Raw genomic sequence first — 27,640 nt, 5'->3', positions numbered from 1 at the left:
GTCTTATGTAAGTCTTCCAGGCCTAGCACCGAAAGCATTTCGTTATTTCAGAAAATACATATATTCCATTTCCTACCTTTAAATCCAAAAATTCTAGTTCCGACTGTGGAATTTAGTTGAAAACAATCTGAAAATGGATAGTTTTATTTGTCATTTTGTCAAAATTATTTATAAATATATCTAGCTCTGGAATTTTCTTTATTATCTTTGAATAGTAAGTTATTGTCAGCTGAAGGTAATAAAACAACAACAGTCTTTTATAATTCACATATAATATTACACTCTCACCAAACACCATCTTTTTTCATCTGGTGGTAGATTTGCGCAATCTGCCTTACCGACTGTCACAATTGTGATGGTCGGCAATATTCAATTAAATATGTTCTTAGATATTTTATATATATAAATATATATATGTATATATATATATATATATATATATATATATATATATATATATATATATATATATATATATGTTTATTTACATATATATGTTTATATATATATATATATATATATATATATATATATATATATATATATATATATATATATATATATATATATATATATATATATATATATATATATATATAAACATTTATATTTTTAAAAATATATTAAATTTTAAACTATTGAAACGTCGCGGTGAAAAATCCTAGCAAAGTTTTAGAACTTGTCAACAGAAAATATGACATATCGTTAGGGGTGTGTACTCATTTTTGGGTAACACAATTTTTATGGTTATACCATTTAGACCCCTTTTTGCCGGCAGTAAGAACCATATTTTTATTCATGTGCAGCGTGTACGTGCATAGAACGAAGGAGGATCGGATTTGCATTTATTATGTCTTTATAACTAATCAAATAGTTCGCCCTTCAATTGACTTGTTCATGATAAAAATCTAATTTGATTGTGAATTTAAATATTTTTTATTCACATGTAAGTATAAACCTACATACACTTATGTTTTTCCTATGGCGTACAATGTGTTTAAGGTATTGTATGGAGCACTGCATTATATTGTACATATCCGCAAAGCAAAAAATGGATTTTAAATACAATTTATATACGTTTTGACATCTCAACAAAGATGAAGAAGAATAAGGAAGTCTGGGTATGATCTATATGGCTTATGATCTGTAATAATGACAGATCATAAGCCCTGTAAATATCAAGACTACAATATTCTTCTTCATGTGTGTTGACATGTCAAAATATAAAAATTACTTTTAAGTGGACAGATTCGTGAACACGGATTTGGACACACAAAAATTGTTGTATAAAATAGATATGATATAATAATTGTTACTTACCTCCGTTGGGTAGTAGTAGCACATTTGGCTACCATCTTGGGTATCCTGGGTTCGATTCAAAATAAATATAAGCCATTTTTATTCTTATATTTATTTAAAACCACCAAGGACTGGTACAAGAAGCGCAGAACTGATCGTCTTGCCTTCATGCTATAAGCGATCTAAATAACACTGCGTCGATAAGATATAGTGCCCTATGCACCACTGGGTGCGAATAAAGCTTAAAAAGAAGAAGATACATAAAAAAATATAAAATAAGTTTGGTTTTAATTTTTTTAAATATGACATCTACCAGAATACTTTTACCTAAATATTTAATATTGTATATGTTTTTAATTTATTTATTTTAAAGCTATTTTAGTGCAATATTCCTTAAATACGTGTTTTATTTTACACATAAGTAACATACATTTACTGACGTAGAAAAATTGCATAATCGACAAGAATGTGTTAATAAAGCTCCCCCTATTTCAAAGTACGATAAATAAACACAACCGTAAATACCATAACCCTTCGACGCGCGCAACGGTTAGTAGTTACATATGAAAAAATACAGCATTGCTCCAACCCTGTCTGGAAATATTTCACTGACAAAACGACGTAAGTGAAGTTACAATAATACAGAATTTTAGTTCTTATGCAAATAATTGCCTAATGTGATATACACATATTACCGTGAATAATTCGTAATAAATGAGATATTTATTTGTATTTTTTTTCATCCGTATAGAGGCGGGGTTGACAGATGAATTTATTATTGGAATCGTATTGTTACATTATTGGTGATGTTTAATTCTATTGTGTAATTAGTTACGCCACCCTTGGATAATATTTGGTTTGTCACGTGGTGTGGTAGGGTTAAGAAAAATTATCTAAATAATTTTAAATGATTTTTTTTTTATTAAAAAAAATCTTATTTGGCAGTCATTCACTAAAAAGATATTCCTACCAGTGGTAAGTCTTATTTTTACTTACAAACTAAATAATTATCAAAAATATATTAAGTACTTAAAATAAATAATAAAATCGTAGTTTCATTAAGAAATACATTAAAATATGTATAATAATTAATAAATAATTAACAATATGACAATGACTAAACCCTCTTCCCTATTGTCTATGTCCTCACAGATAAAAAATTAAAATTAGTAAATAAATAAAAATAAGAAACGGCTCCTACCCCATCTTCATTCTTCAACGTCCCAAGGACACAAGTCTTAAATTAGGACTAAACTTCACATACGGTCATTGAAATTATGCGGAATGTATCGAAACACATGTCGCAATATATAAAATACCAAAAAATGGTATTTTATATATTGCGGCATAGTGGTTGTCAACTATGGGTAGAATTGTAATGTTACACGTGTGCAAAGTGATCACTTAAACCAGGCTAAAAGCTAAGACGTAAGCCTTGTAAATAGCCAGACTTCCAAAAAAATCCAGATTTGTGAATAAGGATTAGGACGCACTCAAAATGTTTTGTAAAAAATAATGTCCATCAAATGTAAAATGTTCGAATATTTATTAAAAACTTTTATTATTCGGCCATTTAAAATAAAAAAAAAATATATTAGCATGTTTAATTTAAGTTTTAGTTGGTAAATATTACTATTTCTTATAATCTATTAAGACACGTGTTTCGATGCATTGTGAATCATTTTCAAATACCGTACTGTGTAGATATTACCACAAAGTGACTGCCAAATCAATTAATGATAAAAAAAAATTGTTATTGATCGACTAATGAATTCAGTCAGGACCTTTGCGATAAATTCTGCCAAAGACTTATGATGCAACAAAAATATTATTTACACCCATCCATTAGCAATAATAGTCGCCAGGCTTTCAATAAGGGTTGCAATGGCACAAGGGATGACGAAAAGGGTTGAGGTCATCCATCATCTCGTTCTCTTATCATTAGTGACGTGCGAGATGGGCGCGTGTCGCGCAATGTGGGCACGCCTGGATTAATGGATCGATTTAGGAAAAAAAAACATTAAAATTGCGTAAATAATAATTTATTCTTATTTATTGATTTTGTCCGCTAGCGCATAGCAGTGGTAAGCGCGATTTGCTTAGATATTTGATTTGGTTAGCAAGAAGAAATAAACTTAAATAATTATTTACTCAGACTGACGTCACTTTAATAAAAACAAAAGTTTGTCTCCGACAATCTTAAAACATTAGTACTGGTGAAGTTTGTTTAAGAAATTAATTTTTTTAAAGAAAGAATATAATTGTTTTTATTATTTACACAAATACTCCAATTTCAAACTGTTTCTGTGAACTTAAGCGGCTCATTATTCGCAAAAAGGTATCCAATTATGGTAGTTAGGTAGTTCGAACCGAGAAACTCTGACTCAAGAGTCCGCGACACTAACCACGGGACCACAACCCGACAATTTGATACGGGCGATGTTACCTGAAGCGCTGCACTGATCACATTGCCTGCATCTTATTAACAATATAACGCTGCTGGTCGATTGGATGCAGTGCCCTATGCACCATTTGGTGCGGATAAGAGGTCTTAATACCAATTTAAAGTCAGATGGTACGAATTTTAAATTATCTTTCACAGCTTTTGAAATCGATAATAAACAAATTTATCTCGCTACAATGTAGTATTTCGTTAATTTAATGAAATTTGAAAAAAGAGTAGGTTAAAAAAAACAGAGAAATGTCTTTTTTAATAAAATTTTTAATGAAAATACTCTACTCTTGATTGAGCTATGAGGAAAAAATGAACCTGGTTGAATTATATTATCTCGTTAATTTAATAAAATAAAAAATCTGAAATAGAATAAAGACTGAACTAGATTATTCAGATTGATCAATGAAAAAAAAGGTTAATTAATGTTGCAAGTTACCATACACCACCAAAAGCACCCCATACTGTGAAAACGTTGTATTTTTTTTTAAATATTAACTTTGATTAGATTCACCCCCATTATATGCGACAGCACTGAGGTCATGCCATCGCATCGCTTCCTGTCCGAGCCGCGAACCGAACTCGAAATATTGGCCAGTAAGTATGCACCGTAACGTCTAGACCACCTGTCGTCTGACCTGACTAAAATCGTAGCATTTTGAATTGATTTAAATGGTTGCTACCCTGTATATGACCGTTGATAACCGTTTGGGAGCACTTTAAAATCCGCTGCATATTCTTACTGGTATTTATTAGACATACAATATACAGAGTGTTGTTAATCGGTCTGAATCAATTTTATCTGACGTGAATAAATTCAAATATTTTTATTTTTCATTGCTTATTTCTTGTCGAACTACTCGGCTGTCCAAACTCAAAACACAATAAGGGACATTTTTTTGTAGTACGTTTTTTTGTATTTTTGGACTAAGTAGATTCTACTTAGTCCAAAAATGCAAAAAAACGTACTAAAAAAATGTCCCTTACTGTGTTTTAAGTTTGGATAGCCGTACTGTTTCAAATCTATGACTAAAACTGTTTTTTTCGTAACACTTTAGGTATTATAATCAAGATTGAAAAAAAAACAAAAATAACACAATACGACAACAATTGAGTATGTATAAAAATACGAATGCAAAGTACTTGTTATTACTAAAACTACTTCTACCATCACGCCGCGCTGTTTCCCCGCGGGAGATGGCAGAGAGGATGGAACACCACACTCTTCTGTCCTTACGTACACACCTAATTCTCTTCACAGTCATACATGCCCTTCGATTACGCAGACTTTTAACACCACCAAATTTTAATTTTTTATTGATCTGATCACGCAAGTCTTACATTTGCCAAGTTTACTTTCTTAGTCATTCTCTCATTATTCATTCGCACCACATATCCATACTACCTAAAAGAACTCTTCCTAATCTTTTTAATTATCTCTAGCTCTTAAAATATTTACTCGCAACTCATTCTATTCTCACGTTATCACATACACAAATATTTATACCAAATATTTATAAATAAATAAATTTAAGTTCAAATCTGTTCTTGTTTGAACGGTGTAATAATCATTCTGTATATCAAAGGTCTGCTCAAAAATGACGTCAAACATTGGGGTTAAATATAAGGGTGGTAAAAAAATCTCAAAGTTAGGGTAAACAGGTAATTTATACAATTTAAGAATTGTGGAAAAACTTCGCAAGCATTTGTTTTAAATTAGGTATTTATGAAAAAGTTTACGTAAAACTTAAAACATCAAATTGACATGGAATATTGGTTTTTAAATTTAAAAAATATACGAAAAAAGTTTCATCCTTTACATATACAGTGTAAAAATGATAAAGTTTATAATATTTATATTTTCTTCTAGTATTTAATTTAAATTTAGTTTAAGTAGTTTTATTGCATGTCAACAATAATATATTACTTATTTTATCATGACGTATAATGTCTTAACGTTAACCTTTAACATTTAAGATAAGCAAATGGGCAATTAATGTTTACTTATGCTTAGTTTATAAGTTTATTCTTATGATTAGTTTACATTCATTAAAAACTCACTAACAAATTGATAGTGGTATTGAGTCAGGTTCACCCCTTGGTAAATTAAATATAAATGGGGTAGTTCAACGCAATTCATTCAGTTAAAAAAAAAACATTTAAAAAAAAAAATTTTGATTTCTTTTATCTTGATTGCTAAGGTTGTCCTTTTAAGTTATCTCTGTTAAATTCCATATTCTTTTCATAATATATCAGAAAATAATTATAACAGATATTAAAATTATAACGATAACAATAATGATTTTAAAAAATGCAATGAAACACGTATAAACCAACCATATATACTTATGTATAGATTTTTTTAAAACGAACTTTATTTAATATTTTAATTATAAAAATGCAATACTTGTCAAAGATTACAAGATTATTAATGTAAACATGAATAGTTTAAAGAACTATAGATGTTCTCATCAACATGTTAAAATACTGACTGAACATCAGTAGATATCAGTATATATACATAGTCGTGTCAGAAGCGCCCTTAAGGTAGTATTTAACGAAAAATGCGCTACATAAATTACCCAAACTTATTAGTATTTTATTATTAACATTAATAAATTTAAAAAATTGTCTCATACTAGTGTTTAATTCTCAAATTTAAATTATCTCGTTATTACACAATGTTAATACCAAACTATGTAAAAATATATTATTAGATTAAAACCAATATTTTTACCTTTTCCACTTTATTTTAATTTGACCAGCGACCGGGTTTCGTCGTTACCGACATCATCAGACTGGTTATGTTAAAATTAAAATAAAGTGGAAAAGCTAAAAATATTGGTTTTAATCTAATAATATATTGAAAATGCAATTCCATCACGAAGTGTCAGTGGATAATAAAAATCTATGTAAAAATATAAGTCAGTAATATTTTAGAGTTTTTTTTTTTAAATACTGCATTTGAACTACCCTAGAACACCTGTGAGGGTGTTTAAAGCCAATATTATTTTCCCTCGTTTTTTATCATCGGTAATAGCTCACGGTGGTAAGTCATCATTACCTTACTGTACATGTAGTGGTTGATTTTTACACGTGTGTGTGTGTTAAGGGTGGGGGGTTAATGCCAATTTGACACGCCTTTTGTTTTGAGTGCCACTTGTGCTCTATGAAACACTGAAGTTTTGTGTTGGACGGAAGGAAGACTTCTTTAGTGGATCAGAATTTTTGTTGTCATTTTTTTGTGTCAGTGATTTTTTTTACAATCGCGAGCAGATAACATATTACATCAATCATAAAAATGTAAGAATATCTATTTTTGACATTTTATATTTTCAAATTAAAAATATTTAAAAATATTCTTTCAAATGTACGTTAAGGTTAATATTTAATTTATTTTTTTTAATACTGAATTTTAAGAGAAAAACATAAAAAAACCATGGCGATATATTTCAAAGAAAAATTGGGGATTAAGTTGATTTTTATTGATAATTTTAATAATTTTCCTTTTTTTAAACATTTTGATTGGCCACAAAGTTAATTTATATTAATGATTTTATCAATTTTACTTTAAATTATTTTTTTGGTTGTATTAAAAAAATGAAAAGGCATAGAGTTGATTTAAATTGATGATATTATTATTATTTAAAAAAAAAATTATGATGTTTTTTGTGTTGTGTGCAAACCGTACCATTTAATGCGTGAAATATTTTTATATATGTTGGTATCTCAAATCAGATGAAGAAGATTATTATATGTTAGTCTGGGTATTTACAGGGCTAACAACCTGTCATAGGAAAGTTTTAGTGATAACTTTGTAAAGTGTAACATTATTATTCAACCTATGAATAACCACCACACTGCCCATATTTCTAAAGTGTATATATAAATAAATGTATCCTTTAATTGACATAATAATTCCCTTGTGACGTTGTGACATCAATGTTATAAAAAATATAATTTCTAAGTGGATAAAACCCCGATTTGTGAACAGAGATTAGACACACTCAAAATATTGTTAGAATAAAATGTTTATGAAGAAATTTGTGGACGTTTTTTTGTTTATTTTTTATAATTTTTTTATTATCTACACCTAGTAAAATAATTGATATTTTTTTATGATTTTACTTTAATAATTATTATATATGGATTTTTTTATTCATGTAACAGGATCTCAGCACAGTGGTACTGTTGAAGACGACCGCGAAGAGGATGAGCCAGAAGATTCCAGTGACCTACGTTGTTCTGTGTGCGATCACCTCTTCCAAGACATAGACCAGTAAGTTCATATATTTTCTTTGATTTAATCACACTCTCTCTTAGTGTTCATGTACTCCTGGTATTGTGAGAAGTAAACTAGGCATATTAATTTCATTTTTATAGCATTTTAACAAAACATAAATATTTTACGTATTTCGCTCACTCCTTTCAAGAACGTCATAAATCAAAAAATCGTCAATTTTCAGTTGTGCAAATGTACTTTATCCTGGCAAAAAAGGGATATTTTTAACCTAATATTACCCGCTTCAGGTCAGAAAGTGTTGTTTTTGCATTTTGAAGAAAAGGTATTGTTTAATTATTTTTTAAAATATATTAAATATTTTTCAAATGGAGAAAAAACCAGGTTTTTTTTATTTATGACGTTCTTGAAAGGAATGAGCGATTTGTTAAGCATTATATTTTAAATACAATTATTTTTTCATTGCAATATTTATGTTAATAATATTTATTTCACCCCGGAATGTATTATACAATTAACGATCAACATAACGTTAGTTATTGTTGGAAATAATAAGAATAATAGAAAAACAAGGAAATACTTAGTAAAAAAGAAGATGGTTGCGAGTGAATAACATTATTATAAGTAATTTAAAAAAAAAAAAAAAACTAGTAGGTACTTGTACATATCTAAATAAATCAACAACAATTTTTTTAAATATTAAATAAATAGAATTTCTTTATTTATGTATATCTATACATTAACTATGGTAAATTGTAGTCACTGATTGATTTATAAGAGTAAATATACGGGTATATAAAATAACGTGTCAGATTTATTGTTTATTATTTTATTTCATGTTGGATTTTCTCATTAATTTAATGACGTATTGCTAATGAATAATTTTGGATCTATATCACGTTGACTAGCCAAAGTAATGAATTCTTGTCGACGTTAGATAAAAAATAATAAAAAATATTCTAACTATCCTTGACTCACGAATACAAAATTGATACAAACATTTTAAATTAATTAAGGGATATATAAGATGGTTTTAAAATAAAATCTCAAAGCTTATTACATCCTAACGTTACCCACAACTATTTATATTTGATCAAAAAAAAATAATAGGGTTTGACAATGATTTAAAAAGAAATTGGGTTTTTAATATAAAGATTTTCTGTTTTTTTGAAAGCCTAACAATTATACTTTTGTTAAACAATATTTTATCTGTCTGCTTGCATAGTGCCTGCATAGCACATGTGGCTAATATGCTGGATGTTCCGGGTTAATTTCCCAGTGGGGTCGAAATAAATATTTTGAGTCTTTTCTCACTCTAACATTTATTTACAACATTTTGAGTGTGTCCAAATACTTGTTCACAAAATCTGGGTTATCTCCAATTACAGGAGTTTTTTTCATATTATTTTTTGACATCTCATCAAAGATGAAGAAAAATATGGAAGTCTGGGCATTAATGCCCAGACTTCCATAAAAAATAATATGAACATTTATTTATATCACTCTGGACTGGTAACTTACGTGTTAGAATGATCACCTTACGTATATAGAATTAACGATCTTTTTAATATTAAATCAATTTGAAGCGGTGCTGTATAATGAATAAGGTGCAGATAAGGGTAGGAAGAAGAAGAACATAACTCTTATATTTGTTACACATTACCCTAGATAGGTACCAGAAGCGAAATACTGATATCCTTACTAACGATCAACTAAAAAATGCATCAAATTGATTCTGTGCCCCCCTCCTATTCACCATTGTCCGCCTCCGTAGTGTAATGGTCAGCACGCTCGGCTACCGTTCTGGAGGTCCCGGGTTCGATTCCCAAGGGGGATAAAAATAAATATAAGTGATTTTTTCACTGTAATATTTATTCAATATTACCATGGACTGGTACCTGAAGCGGAGGGCTGATCACCTTTCCTTCATGTGTAAAACGATCACGATAACACTGCGTTTATAAGACACAGTGCCCTATGCACCATTGGGGTGCGGATAAGGGTTGACGTGGTGAAACCACGTTTCTCCTCTAGCCTGGCAAAAATAATCAATTATCAATCGTTTAATTTAATTAGTCTTAGGTAAATTTTTTTTTTCTGTGCGCTCAAATATTTTTTATGGCTCCGACCTTTTATAATTTACCTGTCGTAAAACTAAAATGTATTTAAAAGGTTTGAATCATAAAAAAACTGTCGCCAACCCGCTGGCCTGTAAAGGGATTATTTGCCGGCGGTTTTTATGATTATAGTAAAAGCATTTGTTTACGATATAGCGCAAATAAAATTATTGCTAATTGATGTCTAGACGTTGAAAATTTTGGGGGTGGATACAAGCGCACCGTCAGCCAATGAAAAATGGTTTCGAGGGCGTGATCTTCAAGGAGAGAAACCGAATATAACGGGAAGAAATCAGTGGGATCGCATCTCTTGGAAGCCAACAATTGGAAGGATCAGTTGGAGGGAGTAAGTCGTAAGAGGAGATCGACCAGTCGGACGGCTGGTCAGTCAGAAGACACAGAGAAGAAGAAGAGTTGGAAGGAGCATTCGGGAAATCAGTGGGATCGAGGAGTTGTAAGCAGCAGTCGGGAGAGATCAGGGGGGATCGAGCAGTCGGGAGAAGACAGTTAGAAGAAGCATACCTACACCAGGTTTTAAGACTTAAGTGAGGAGAAGAGCGGGAGCTCTACGCAGGGAGAGATGAAGGTAGAAAAAAAAGGGAGTTACTCATCCGGAGTATCAAAAGCAGACCCACGCCGGGTCATAAGCCTTCAAATTAAGAGCTGAAACTCTACTAGGAGAAGAAGAAAATAAGAAGCAAGAATCATCGCACGGCAGACCCGTCATAAGAAGAACCTCATCCCAGCATCCAACGGCGCAGCTTTTTCACCCCAGCATCACGGCGCATCTTTTTCACCAAAGGTTAGAATAAGTTTAATTTAAGATAGGATTAATTAATTTTAAGCTAATTTAAGATAGCAATTTAAGATTAGTTTAAGTTAAAGTCGCTTTCATATAGTTTTGATATTTTTAATTAAATTAATTTAAGTATATTTTTTGTGCAGAATTTTCTTTCATCTCCCTACCCCTCCTTCTAATACTCCCAAGGTATATCAGCTTGATAAGGTGGGCGACGTCAGGGTTTTATTATTATTATTATTATTATTCACCATTTGGTTCAGATGAGGGTACAAAACGAAAAAGTGTCTTTCAAAAAGCTTAGATTTTTTCTCCTAGTGTGTGAATTTTGAATTTATGCATTGTATTAGCTAGTAGGAGCGATGAGCGATTTGATAATAAATATAACATAAAACCTCCCAAGTTTGCATGTCCAGTGAAAGTAATAATTAAATTAATCTTGAAAAATCCTTTGCGTGCTTGATTTCAAAATCTGAAGCCATGGGCGAAGGGTAACAACTTAGGTACGCGTTTGATGTATTCGATGATAAAAATATAATGCGAATTAGATTTATTTTTGAAAATCATGGAGGAGTGAGCGTACGATAATGCCGAATTTCACATACATCATTGCACCATATTTATATATGTTATTTTATTTTCCATTTTTATTGAACAAAAAAATTGTCCGCCTCCGTGGAGCAGCTTAGCAGGTTAGCGTGAGCAGCTATCGTGCTGGAGGTCACCGTTTCGATTCCCAGGGAGTTGGGGGAAAATAAATATTGTAGTATTGTAGTGATTTTACACTCTATTATTTATTTAATATTACCCTGGACCTGCACCTGCAGCGGAGGACTGATCACCTTTTCTTTTGTGTGCTAACAATCAAGATAACACTGTATTTGTATAATGCAGTGCCCTAAGCACCATTGGGGTGCAGATAAGGGTTAGAATTGAATTGAATATATATATATATATATATATATATATATATATATATATATATATATATATATATATATATATATATATATATTGTATATATATATATATATGTATATATATATATATATATATATATATATATATATATATATATATATATATATATATATATTTATATATATATATATATATATATATATATATATATATATATATATATATATATATATATATATATATATATATATATATATATATATATATATATATATTCAATAATATATACCATAGTGTCATGTCATGTCATGCGACATGTTAGTTTGCAATTTTCCCTGAGAGCCTCCCTTGGATGTGATGTCCACTTGTGATTTGTCAGCCATGCGATGCATTTTGTATGGGAGCGTGATGGTAAATATTGCCTGACATGTTTGTGTGATAACTGCGCAATCAAATATCCACGTACCAACATACTTCGATTGATATTCATATGCACATATATCACTTTATGATTAAGGAAACAAATTTATGGAAAGGACATTGGGTTACATGTGTGGAATCTTAGGTTTTCTAACACTCTATTTATCATTCATCGTACACTTCGTGTAATATCTACCACCTTAAAATAGTGATATTACACAAAGTGAACGATGGATGATAATGAGAGTGTTATATTACCACAACACAAAGTTAAAAATGCTTTTAATTACAAAATATTTTAGGTTTTCGTTGGTACCTCGTATTAGCGATGGAAAAAGGAAAACAGTGATTCAGCTTTTAATTATGGCGAATGATGATGTATCACGGTGTATTTTTGTGACAAATACATTTAAAAACCAATAGAGTATTCGTTTTATTGAGATTTATTCTGTTTAATTTTTAAGGCGTAGCATTCATAAGAGTTTTATTGAAAAATATTTTGATATTAAAATTTCATTTGGTAAATAGTACTATTTTTAAAATGTATTGTGATACAAGTTTCTACGCATTACGTATCATTTTCAAACACCGTATGTGAAGATAAATATAAATTTATGTCCTTTGGACGTTGAAAATGGGAGGGATGCACCGAAACACGTGTCACAATATAAATTAATCAAAAGTTGTATTTACCAAGTGAAATTTAAAATTAAAAATATTATTGTGTTCACTAATATTCTTTCGTGTTATATATAATACATATTTATATATATAAGTTTTTCGACGTGAGATGAAGCATCTATCATTTTTATTAAATGAAGCAATTAATTTAAAAAAAACTGGTTTAGAAATTTTGATGCCAACAAGAATTAATCATCTCAATATCAGGAACTTTATTTTCTAATATAAACAACTTCAGTTTTTTTAAGACAATCATTTCGCTTATGAAAATGACCATTTATTGTAAGTTATAATACTATAAATTATTTTTTTTTATGTAAACATGGTATATATTTGATTTAAAAAATATATGTGATGTGATAAATTCTTGTTAGTTATTATAACATCAAAAATGACATTATTTTTGACATCTTAACATAGATGAAGGTCTATATGGAGGTCTGGGCATTTACGGGGCTTACGACCGTCATAAGCTAGTAAACCAGCCTATGACGGTATTTTTTATATTATTTATACAAATAAAAGCTTATTATTTAAAATTTATTGAAAAATACTTAAAATTTCTGCTTAAAAAAATACTTTCATCTCACCAGTAGATGTCTGTAGTGAAATTCTAGTGATTCAACCAATACGTTTCGAGATTGAGTTATATGTATATATATATATATATATATATATATATATATATATATATATATATATATATATATATATATATATATATATATATATATATATATATATATATATATATATATATATATATATATATATATATATATATATATATATATATATATATATATATATATATATATATATATATATATATATATATATATATATATATATATATATATATATATGTATATATATATATATATTTACATATATATATATAGTATTTGAGTAGTGTTATTTGTCAATCATGTGTAGAATTGCCTATGACGGTCGTAAGCCTCGTAAATGCCCAGACTTCCATATTCTTCTTCGTCTATGTTGAGATGTCAAAAAACGTATTCCTTTGACTATTACACCAGTCTTTAATCATCTCATAAGAATTATACCAAAGTTTCTTCCCCTTTGGAAAGGGTGCAATTAACGTCATGAAAGAACACCTCTTTTATAATTCATGCGTTCAATGTTAAGGATTTTAATAACTAATTTGCGTTTTAAGAAATACTTAATCCCTTCTCGCACAATAAATCTTTAGATTCGACGATAAAAACATAACAAAATCACATAAAACAAGCGTAAAATACAGATATTTCGCATGATACATTAATAAACGCGAAGAAATGTTTTTTAAAAATATATTAAAAAAGGTTGATCATATCTGGCCTAAATTAGTTTAATAATTTAAAAATAAAATATTACCATAAATCACTGGTACATTGTTAATTAAATGTCAGACAGTAAAAAAGTAGTTTATTTCAAAGAACCGAGTACAAAAATAAACTAATTAATAACAATTTTAAAAAAATATTGCGAAAACTATATCCATATTAATATTGTTCCACAAATATCACGTGGTGTCGTCCTACGTTGTACGGAGAAATGGACCTATATATATATTTATATATATATATATATATATATATATATATATATATATATATATATATATATATATATATATATATATATATATATATATATATATATATATATATATATATATATATATATATATATATGTATATACATATATATATATTTATATATATATATATATATATATATATATATATATATATATATATATATATATATATATATATATATATATATATATATATATAAATATATATATATTTATATATATGTTTATATTTATAAACCTAACTAACTAACTAACCATCACGCTGCTTCCCCACAGGGGTAGGCGGAGAGAATAGAGCGCCACATCACTCTGTCCTTGCAAACATTCTTCGCCTCTTCCACGTTCATGCATCTCCTCATACATACCCGCCGATTGTTACGACTCCTAACCTGACCACTTTCAAGTATTTGGCATTACTGATCGTGCCATGTTTTTTTCGGTCTTCCTCTGCTTCTTTTCCCGCTAACATTCGCCTCACAAATTTGTTTTATCGTTCTTTCCTCACTCATTCGTTCTACTTGTCCAAACCATCTCAACACACCTTTCTTAATTATATATATATATATATATATATATATATATATATATATATATATATATATATATATATATATATATATATATATATATATATATATATATATATATATATATATATATATATATATATATATATATATATATATATATATATATATATATATATATATATATTTATGTTTCATGGCATACTTACTCTTACGTGTATGTATAAAGACATGTTATGTTCATAGTGGTATTCATAATATTTGAAATGAAAGCGTTCGTGTCATGGTACTTACATTGGCCTCACGATATCTCACCCCGATGACTATCATTTAAAAAATCAGCGACATCCCTTATTATTCAAAGTGATGACATTATTTATTAACAACCCCTTATCAAATCAAAGGATCTTTACAAAATTACTACTCTTGAAGCGTTTACCTTTGTATATACTTTAATTCATTTCGGTTACTCATAGATTGAACTCGTCGTCAGTTAATTATTTTATCTGTTGCATTAATTTTCAATTCTAGCATAAATCTATTTTTTTCACACGAGACCTAAAAGACTTGAACATATAACAAGTTTTTAAAAAAAAAAACTAACTTTGCACAAAACTAGTGATCTTTTCATGTTTTTAAAATGCTTCTTAATTATTTTACGTTATGAATTACATTAACATAATCAACTGATTTATTAAAATATCTAAATTCCTTTGTCCGCTTCCGTAGTGCAATGGTCAGCACGCTCGGCTACCGTGCTGGAGGTCCCGTGTTCGATTCCCAGGGGGGGTGAAAATAAATATTAGTGATTTTTTTACTCTAATATTTATTCAATATTACCCTGGTCTGGTACCTGATGCGGAGGGCTGATTACTCTTCCTTCATGTGTTAACGATCAAGATAACACTGCGTTTATATGATGCAGTGCCCTATGCACCATCGGGGTGTGGATAATTTTAAAGATACTTTAATTGGATTAGTAGATTTATATTATATTTTTATTAAGTATTGAATCGGTTACTGTTTTATTTACATAATAAATATTTACATATAAATATTTAAAATTAAATATTGTTTGTTATGAATTTTCATTAAAAAAAGCTTTTGTATTATCTGTTAATGGCCTTTGTGGCGTCAAGAGGAATACTTAAGGGTGGAAAAGTTTAACGATTCACCCTATAATCTACAACTATCAAGTTGATCGGACCCATCACTAAAGATAATCAGTTTTGTTTTCCAATAATGTTAGTACTATTTTATTTGTGGGGCGGAAAATGGTATCATCGAAATGTAACATCTATTTCCAAAGCTTCTCAAACCGCACATAAAAAAACCACTTAAAATAACTATCAATATATCCGCCTCCGTGGTGTTATGGTTAGCGTGCTCTCTACCGTGCTGGAGATCCCGGATTCGATTCACAGGGAGATTAAAAATAAATGTTAGTGATTTTACACTCTAATATATATTTAATTTTACCCGGGACACAGGATTGATCACCTTGCCTTCATGTAAGTAACGATCAAGATAATGCTGCGTCAATACGATGCGGTACCATATGCACTACTGGGTGCGGATAAGGATTAGAATAAGAAATATGAAATAAATTTCGAAGGTGTTTTCGACTTTTTAGTTTAGAATTTTTTTAAATTCATACACGCTTTGATGATTAAAAAAATGTACTGTTTACACAGTTCTTAATAGTCAGGTGATATAAAATGACTTCAAATTGTAGCAGAATCAGGCTGAACCATATACCTTAGGCTTGTAAGTCTACGACTTTAACTGATTCTATGAGCCTTATGCACCATTTAGTGCGGATAAAGGTTAGAAGAAGCATGGTGAATATGGTGTTCAATTCTCTCTGATTACCCTTGCGGCAAAGCGGTGTTATGGTTAGTTTGTTAGTTACTTAGTTAGAAGCATGGTTAATGTTTACGGTATGTAAAGGGATCACTTTTCAGTAAGAAAAGATCTATGAATGCCCAGACTATTATTAATATTCATACATTATTTAAAAGCAAGAATTATAATACATAGAGGATTATTGAGTATTTTTAATGTTATTTATAAATGTTTTAGAAACACAATATCCGCGTATTGACAGTTCTACCATAGTGCCGGTTTTCACATTAGTGACACCTGCGATTTTTCCCTTGCGTTATTTGTGGATTCAACTCATTTTTACTCAACTTTCTTACTTGAAGACACGACGTGAAAAAGCGTCAAATAAATATGAAAACATATATAAAACGCTCTTTATGGACTCGGCTTTTATTATAAAATGCTTTAAATTGTGATTTTTTAAAAATATAAATCCATAGTTGTAGTAATTATCGCGATAAAAAGCTTTGACGGGTTTACAATGATGAATGAAGATATTCATTAGAAAACGACATTTTGTAAATCTTACAAAAATATATATGTAATAAACAGTGCACAGAGAATAAATTAGGGTAGACATTAGAGGTAAGGTAAGCTGGTACTACTAACTAGAGTAGGGAGTAGAGGTAAATAGTAAAGGAAGCTAGGTACTACTTAGTAAGGTAGGGTAGGTACTGGTTACGTTTTTGTATATCACGCGGGTAAGTTAAGATAGGCACTGCTTTTCTGCCTATATGGAATGCACGCCCCTGGTAATAAAGCCGAACAAAATAACGTATGAACGAATAAACATAAAGTCCAATAATGCATGTATGTTGTATATAAACACTAACGTTATGCCGACACCTACAATACCAATTGTTTTTTGTTGTAGGATGTTTTCATTTAATTCCTTCCGGATTACATGTGATTCCTTTTAATCTGATATCAAATTGGGATGTGATATATATTTCGAATTTATTGTATTAATCTATTAACAGTTAGATCTATGCTGTGTTCATACTGTTGAGTGAAAGCGGCAACGCCAACATTCACACAATATCGAATCTGATCCAATCCTAGTTTCTTATGGACGATGATATTATACAGGACGAGATTTATTGCCTTCGCATTGTATAATGCGTAAGCTTTCTTAAGATTTGTACCTATGACTCAGAAAGCTCCCACTATATTCCCAGGTCCTGTAAAGAAACTCTTGGTTTTTATTATTAATTAAAAATATTTTTATAATTTTTATTATCCATTGAAAAAGCTTTCTTTTCTTTTTCATTCTAATATCGGTACATAATCAATCATGAAATGGTTTTCGCGGTTAAAGATACAAAAGTGATTACTTATGATTTCAAAGTCCCTATCGCTGTCAGCGGGGCATGTAAGTTAATACTTACTAGTGTGTACAATCCACCACCATATTCTTATATCAGGAAAGTTAAAAACCCTACTAGGGGACCCCAAACACATAAGGTAACCATCTGCACCGACTGGCCAACCTTCCACACTCTATACCCACCCCCAAACCCAAAGTCTTGAGGAGGAACACCAAACAACCATGTACCTATGACTAAAAATTCTTCTGGGTTGTTGTCTTTATTGCTAAGGGTCATAATATTCCTCTCACATGACCTCAAAACATTCTACACATGTAGTTGTCCTCCATCTCTTCCGAAAAACAGTCATCCGCATTTCTCCAACCACTGATGATTTTGTGGCAGCCCAGATTTAGTCAGTTCATCTAGTAGGAATCTTCCTCTTCTTCTTCTTTCTTCGACCACTTCCACGACCATAAGCTTTTCAAGACTTATCGTTTCTTCTGGAAATATCTGAAAGGTTCGTCTCAAACAGATGGATGAAAGTGTTTTTTTTTAAATAAATTTTATCCGCATCCAATGGTGCATACGGCACTTAATCGAAATGATAATGTATTGTTCGTTACTTAACGAAGGCAAGGTGTTCAATCCTTTGCTTTGAGTACCAGTCCAGGATAAATATATAATAAATAATGATTAATTTATATTAAAACATTTTTTTTTTTTAAATCTCATCAAAGATGTAGAAGAATATGGAAGTGCAAGCATTTACGGGACTGACGACCGTCATAGGCTGGTATAAATGATCGCTTTACACACATGTAACATTCACCAATACTACCCATTATTGACAACCACAATACTCAAATTCTTGGGAGTTCTATATGTATGATCCAATTTTGAAACACTGTTCTTGAATCACTAGAACTTCACTAGAGACATCTATTGGTGAGATGAAAAGAAGCTTTTTTATTGAGTAGAAACTCTTTTATTAGCATGTGAGGTCCGAATCCATATTCTTCTTTATTTTTGATAAGATGTCAAAAAAATATTTAAAAAAAATTAAATCTTTTAATTGGAGATAATCCAGATATGTGAATAAGTATTTAGGCACACTCAAAATGTTGCATATTGAAATAAATATTACAGTGAAAAGTCACTGATATTTATTTTATTTTATTTTTAATGATGTTCCGGTTAAATTGCGAGTAGTTCACCTTCTTAGAAACGCACTATGATTATCTAACTTGTGACATTTCAAATTTGCATAGATAATTGCAATTTATACGAGTTGTAATGTATTGCACAAATTCCGTCCGGACGAGATATTCGTAGCATTTACGGAACGATTTAATTGGAATCCATAATAACAAATTATACTCGATTAACGCAAATAATTCTGCAAACATTGATTTATATTGATTCATTTTTTGCAAACCTATTAAACCAGTTCCGAAAATGGAGTCAGATATTATGTGGATTAAAATATCATCAATTTTATGAATTTCTCTCATCAGTAAATGTTGTTTGGACATATTTGGTGTAATGAGATATAAAATTAAGTACTTTTTCACCTTGTCACAACCTTATTTAATAAACGCGCCTGAAATCAAAAGAAATCCGACCATATTTTAAGATTTTTATTTTGAAAACGATATTATTAAGTTCAAAATACCATATTTTTATGTTCTCATTATGAAAAACCATATTTTTGAGTTCATAAAACCACATTTTTATATTTTTATTTTGAAACACCACATTTTCAATTTTATAAGACCATATATTTTGTCCGCCTCTCTAGTGTAATGGTCAGCATGCTCGGCTACCGTTTTAAATAACCCGTGTTCGATTCCGAGGGAGGGGCGGTGTCAAATAAAAATAATTGATTTTTTCACTCTAATATTTATTTAATATTACTGGACTGGTACCTGAAGCCTGAGGCCTGACCACCTATCCTTCAAGTGTTAACGATCAAGATAACGCTGCGTGTATATGATGCAGTGCCCTATGCACCATCGGGGTGCAGATAAGGGTTCGAAGAATATTTTTATTTGCTTATTGAAAAAAACATTTTTCAATTTAATAAGACCATATTTTTATATTCTTATTAAAAGACAAAGATTTTTAAGTTAATACGACAAAATTCTATGGTCAAATTTTGAAAAACCGTATTTTCTTGTTCATAAGACCATATATCAAAGTTTTTATTTAAAAAAAATAGAACTGTGCTACTAGCTGTACGATTGCTACTATTATTTATGGATTTGGCATTTACTTTGTAAAATAACATGATTCGAATATATCAAAATAAATCACTTGTATAATAGCATTTTTTGAGTTTATTAAAACAACCACGACTAGTTTTGAGAAATAGATGATGATGTTTTCAGCAGGTGAAAATACAAACTTAAAGTACAAAATAAGTTATTGTTTTCTCCTGGATAAGAGCATCTGTAGTTCTCGAAACTATTGTCATATTTACAGATCACTGTCGTTAAATAAAACATTTATTGTTCTGCAAAAAATCATAAAAAAATAGCAATCAAAAAGTCAAACTTGTCTTCTTTTAAAAAGACGGGTAATAAATCTTATCCTGAATTGAATTAATTAGTATTCGGACACGTTCCTTATTTTAACGACGATCGCCTAAAATTTATATTATTTTTCAAGAGATTAAAATGTTGTTTTTTCTAAAGAAATAATCCGCCTAAGTCTCTACTTTTAGAGGTTTGTCCTACAGGTAGGATAGTAAGGGTAGGGAAGGTAAATGTGAAATATACACCACAAACACCCAGATCAACTGAAAATAAATCGTTCTGATATTGAATTTCATTTTGATATTGGCAGGAATCGAACGCGTGACGCGGTTAGTGGAACCTCTCATAACGAGGATAATTTGTTCCAGAATCTTACTCGTTGAGCGAAATTCTCGTTGAACGAAACATTTTTTGATTGGCGTGACTGAAGTTCCAGCTCACATGTTAATGTGAAAAAAAAAACTTGCCCTTTCTCCGTAACTCATGCGAAATGTCGCTCGTTAAGGGAGCATTTTTTTTGCTCGTTATACGAATTACTCGTTATAATAGGTTCCATTGTACATATATATCCTGTCTCCTAGTATTTAAAATAATCCGGTCAGGATCTTCCATACATCTAAATAAAAGGATCACGCTCTTATCCTAGTATTCCTTACAATGAACGTCATCTAGGTCGAGATGTCAAAATTTTGTTTTGTTTATCATTCCCTTAAGTTTGAGGTCTTTGTCGAAGTGGTACGCGAGAAGAAATTGTTGAGAACCTCTGATGTATTCGATATAAAATTTATTTGACAATAAACATGAATAATTATCAGTGAGTGAGACGCTGTTTCTAAGAACGGAAGCGTTCTTCGATGACATCGATAAAATGTATAGCGCACGTTATACGGAATACATAAATCACTTAATTGATTACTTTCTGATAACAGACAACTTTCAGTACAAGAATTCGTGTCTCGTTTATGATGCTCCATTTGATTCAACGAGTGATGTGGAAGAAAAAGTTTTGCATTTTGACATATTGCTCACTCCTTTCAACACCGTCATATATCAAAAATCGTCAATTATCATTTGTGTATATTTTCGGAATGCCCAAAAATGTACTATATCCTAACAAAAGCGGCATTATTTTAACTTAATATTTACCCACTACAGGGCAGAAAGTGTTATTTTTGCATTTTGAAGAAATGGTATTGTTTAATTATTTTTTTAAATATACTTAATATTTTTCAAATGGAGAAAAAAGTTCAGGTTTTACCTATAAAGATCTGTTGCAAAATAAAAAGTTTAATTAGTGGCTTGATATTTATTTTTAATACATTATATTGTATTTTTAAACTTTAAAAACGATCTCCTGAAAAATCAAGTTTTTGATATACATATGACGTTGTTGTAAGGAGTGAGCGATATAAACATAGTTGAAGAAGAATATAGAAATCAGGATATTTACAGGATTTAAGACGTAATTATTGAAACTTCATGTACAGAAAAGAAATATGTACATTGGCGGGCTTATTGCTAAAAAGCTATATCTTCCCAACAAACAAAAACAGACCAGTGATATTTGTCAAAACATTTGATACCTTATATAGCTGTTTGCAATCAGAAGGTAGATAGTGCTTGAACATTAAAAAAAAAACAAAAATTACAAATTACTGCTGTATTATTTAAGCAACTGTGTACTTGTATGTTTTACGACTTATCATAGGCTAGTTTACCATAAGTGATCACTTTATACACGTGTAATATTCACCATTTTACCCATGATTGGTAGCCGCACTACCCAAATTTGAACTTGTTGTTACAAGGAAAAATTGTGTCCGGAATTCTGAAAAACCTATCTATTTTATGATCGATTTTTTTACGATAAAAAAAAAACACATTGACAGATAATGAAGAGTGGAGTACTGCACGCAAGTAGAGTGCTTTTTTGACCTGATTTATTAAACATGCATGAAATAATGAGGCTGAAAGGGATTTTGAAATATAATTGCAGAAAGCACGGAAGGATGAGGTACGTGATAAATACAGGCATTGGATCGTTTTTATCAAGTTTAGTACCCATCCGCATGGTGTATGAATACGTAGATATTTTTAAATAATGAGTTGAAAAAAAAATGAATGAGAGAAGAAAGTAGTTCAAAAAATTTATGAGGTAAATGTGGTTTGGTAACATAGCAGAGGAAACCGAGAAAAACATGGCACGATCGAGTATATCAAACACTTGAATATCGTCAAATATTTTATAATGTTGAATAAAAAATAAATAATATAAAAAGTATATTATAAAAAAAAGTTTTTGTTTTACAATAATAAACGCAATTCACCTGATACTGATAGTTTAAAAAAAGGAACTAAACTGACTAAACATTTTCCGCTTCTTCATATGGGTAGAGAAAATAGAGCCCCACACCAATCTGTCATTGCAAACATTCTTCGCCTTTCTACATTCTATACTTTTTATATATAAATCGGTGAGTTTTTATGCGCCATCTCATAAAAACTCACCGATTATTCCGACTCCTAATCTGACCACTTTTAAGTATTTGAAATACTTGATCATGCCAAATTTTTCTCTTTTTTTGCCTCTGTTACCAACTATATTCATCTCATTAATTTGTTAAGCTATATTTTCTTTCTATTAATATCGATCTATATATAAACTTCGTACATAATAAGCCAGGTAAATAAGACATGAAACTCCCATCTTATAAAAAAAAAATATGCCCAAACCATCTAAACACACCTTTCTTATTTCTATCGATTATGCTTATCTCAGCCTTGCATTCCTTATAACTAAAGAATTACTTAGTAAATACCACTATTTCTTAAAATCTACTGTGACTTGTGTTTTGATGCATTCCACATCTTTTTCAAACGTATGTGAAGATAATTTTAAAATTTTGAGTTGGGTCGTTGGGACGTTGAAGGTTGGAGAGGGGGTAGGAGCTGTTTCTTATTTTTATTTATTTATTATATTTTATTTATTTATATTATTTTTTATTTTAATTTCTTATCAGTGGGAACATAGATAATAGGGGGGAGGCTTTAGTCATTGCCATATGGTTAATTATGGTTTTATTTTTATTTTTGAATTTCTTTTGTTTGAAAATGTTGCAGTTTATGGCTTTTCGTATCAATTATTTTTATGATCTCTACGTTATTGTGGTTAAATTTGTGATCATTATATATTAAATAAAAATTATTATTTCTCAAACATAATTCATGTTCCCTAATTCTATTAGTTTTTGACATCTCATCAAATATGAAGAAGAATATGGAAGTCTGGGCATTTACGGGGCTGAAGACCGTCATAGGCTGGTTTAAGTGATCACTTTACACACGTGTAACATTCACCAATTCTTCCCATTATTGACAACCACACCACTCAAATTCTTGGAAGTTCTATATATATATGGTATATGAACCAATTTTGAAACCTTATTCTTGGATCACTAGAACTTCACCAGAGACATCTATTTGTAAGATGAAAAGAAGCTTTTTATTGATCAGAAACCCTTTATTAGTATGTGAGGTCCAAATCCTGGGTTATAATCACACACGTGAGAAACGCCAAAAAATGTCATTTTCATTTTTATTATTTAAGCTTATATTTTGATTCTTGTTTTGAATTTTTTGAAGTCATACCAATGTACGAACTTTCACAGTCCGAGATTAATTTATATGGATTCTTTACATACATAATCTTTAACACCTTTTGTACATCGTTTTGTCTCATATTCGTTTGAAAGATCATTTACTTAAAGTTTACTTCTTTAAGAATCGATGGTCTGGTGTAACTTTATCGCCCTGTCTGTAAAATTTAAACAGCATATAATTGACCAGCGAACGTGCAAGCGTGATTGGGTTTTAATTGAAAAAAAAAGATCCTTAATCTTGATTGCAACCAGATCACGATTACGGGTTTTGAGACCTTTTTGTGCCTACCTACGTAATATCTACCACCAGTAAGTAACTGGTATTTTTGGTTAATTAAAAAAATTCACAGGCTTTGCAAAAAAAATAAAATTGCCTTACTTAAAGTATATTCATTATTCACACCTTTGTTATCACAGTGCCGTCATTAAAAAAAATCTATTTATTTTTAAATTTTCATGAAAAATAACGTATTTCTCAACAAAGTGAACAATATTATAATCGTAATAAGAAAACGTAAATTCATCTTCCTGTTTTAATTGTTTTTTTTATTAATTAAAATCTAAAACTTCCGACAAAACTGTAACATTTGTATAAACTTTATGCCTATTTAATCCACTGATTCCCAAATATTTTTGCCCCGTATACCTCCTGCCTGCCTAACGTTGAATTTTTCTACATTTATCAACTTCAATGTATAGGAACTGAAGCATGAAGTTGGCAAATGAAGGATGAAAATAGGCTGAATGCAGTCAAAATTCAATATCTCAGATAAATGTGTGGCAAAATAATGCATGATAGATGTTCGAATGATGGTATAAGGTAAGAATGCAAAGATAAGTACTTTCGATACAATTAAGAAAGGCGTGTTGGGATGGTTTGGGCCTTTGGAAGGAATGAGTGGAGGAATAATAGTAAAATATTTTTTTGAGGCAAATGTAGACAAGAGTAGAAGCAGAGAAAGCTTGAGAAAAACTTAGCATGATAAATTATTTCAAATATTTGAATGTAGTCATGTCAGAAGTTGGAATAATCGGCGGGCATATATGAGGAGATGCATACATGTAGAGATTGTTTATAAAAACAGGTGTGGCGTTCTATTCCCTCTGCCTGATTCTGTGGGAAAGCGGCGTGATGGTGACAAAAATGTTGTAAACATACACTACATTTAATAATAATAAATAATAAAACCCTTATCCGCACCCCAATGGTGCATAGGGCACTGCTTCATATGAATGTAGTGTTATCTTGATCGTTTACACATGAAGGAAAGGTGATCAGCCCTCCGCTTCAGGTACCAATCCAGGGTAATATTGTTTTCAGGTACCAGTCCAGGGTATAATTTATTCACTACATAAGATGCTTTTAAATAATACCTCAACGGAGTATTATTCCTATTCAATCGTATTTACAATACATTTTTATTCGTTTGCTTGTTCTCCTTGAATTTATAAAAGATAAATAAAATTAAATACTTCCCTGAATTGAAAAAAACCTGCCATCGTAGCGCAGCGATTAGCACGTATGACCACCAAGCTGGGAAATTTATTTAATTATTATTAAAATAATAATAATCGTTCATATCATGTGGGAACGATGCGAATACTTTATTCTAAATTGTGTAAAAAAAAATATAATACTATGGGTATTCTGAGATAATTGAGCAAATTTAGTAGCATTAGTTATTCAGAAAAAGTAGCATTAATTTTAATCGATATTGCTAATAATTGAATGTAATCTATCGGCATTAAAGTATGAAAAAAATGTACTTTATAAATATACAAATATCCATTATTTTAATTCAACCATTCTTTTGTATTTGTATTTTTATATTTTTTTACGCTACTGGTCTTTGTCTTTTTCTTGAACACTATCCGATCTGCGATCTTCTAGCCGAAATCTTAATCAGGACATCCACTGTGCGATAAATGGCTTAATTATTTTCAGTCGATGATAAATATAGCGAAAGGTTGGTATTAAAAAAAGTGGTAATTTTTCAACAGTGATTCTCGCTAAAATATCGCCTCTTATAAAATGAACATAAATTATCCAAAAGGTGTTTAATTTTTTAATCCGTTGGTGATTTTCTTACTAAAAAGATGTATTAATTAAACAAAATATATTCAGGCACTGGATTTTTCATCCTACGGATGATATATCAATATTATAAGTGTCTTAACTTGAGATGAAACATCTGTTGTTTTTATACGAAAGAAGATGGATTTTAATCCTTAAATGATTAATCTTATGATCATTTTCATTTGTTTTAACTGAATTCAGTGCATTATTTATTCTTCTTCCCAGTATTTATATTTCTTTCTATATCATTATCAGATTGATAATGATCAAGTAAGGGTTGAAAGATTTGCAACCCTTAGAAAACAAACATCTCAAATATTGAAAATCACCAACCTGCTCTAAAATTTCTCCATTTTGTACTAGTTTACATCCAGATCTATACATTCAAAAACCACATTTAAATTACACACAAAAGCAACTATGCATTCATCTCTTTCAAAAACCATGACTTTGGATTTGTTTTATTTGACAATTTTCATCAAATTTCTTTCCTTGACATTATTTACACCTTTGACACCAGCTCCTGTAGATCTTCTCTACTATCGTCAATATATATTAGATATTAGGGAAAAAAGAATAATAATCTTAATAAAATAACAATTTAAATATTAAATATACCTAAACTCCATACTGAAGTTTGTTATAATTTGCTTTGTTTATAAAAAAATAATAATTGTAAAACGAACTCCCTCTCTAAACACAAGTATCTACTTTATTAGAGAGGTAGAAACGTTATGTTTTAAATATTTTGTATATTTAAATACGAATTTTGTAAAATAAATAATTTCAATATTTTTTTTAAAAAAATGTTGAAATCAAACACTGATTTTTTGAGTGTACGTAATTGACATTATAATATAAAAACAATCACGTAAACTCCAAAAAACTGTGTTTTATTTCAACATTTTTATATAAATTAAAATGGAGTTCTACAAGTTGAACGCAAAATCTACATATAAATATAATAAAAAAACTAGTTTCCAATTATTTTAAACTATTACGGTTAATTTATTGTGTTGACGAGAATAGAACCCGTGACCTCATGAATACCTTGATGTGTTCTCGATCCTGCTGCATGTTAAAATAACTGATTGATTTTTTGACCTCTCCTTGTACA

The 27,640-nt window shown here is 29.8% G+C and overlaps 1 protein-coding gene across 1 annotated transcript in view; it reads left to right on the top strand.

Annotated features, from left to right (window-relative positions):
• The window catches only part of LOC148313978 (transcription factor hamlet-like), a 116,770-nt gene that overhangs the window by 72,721 nt on the left and 16,409 nt on the right, over positions 1-27,640 (top strand). Inside the window, exon 5 of the mRNA XM_088262328.1 lies at positions 7,922-8,030. Coding sequence (XP_088118454.1) covers positions 7,922-8,030 — 109 coding nt within the window. The remainder of the gene's footprint in view (positions 1-7,921; positions 8,031-27,640) is intronic.

The sequence above is a fragment of the Brachycentrus maculatus genome, unplaced genomic scaffold (genome assembly GCF_059751285.1).
Source record: "Brachycentrus maculatus isolate JH-2025_06_01 unplaced genomic scaffold, ASM5975128v1 h1tg000003l, whole genome shotgun sequence".
NCBI classification, from domain to species: domain Eukaryota; kingdom Metazoa; phylum Arthropoda; class Insecta; order Trichoptera; family Brachycentridae; genus Brachycentrus; species Brachycentrus maculatus.
This window is presented reverse-complemented; position numbering and strand designations above follow the sequence as displayed.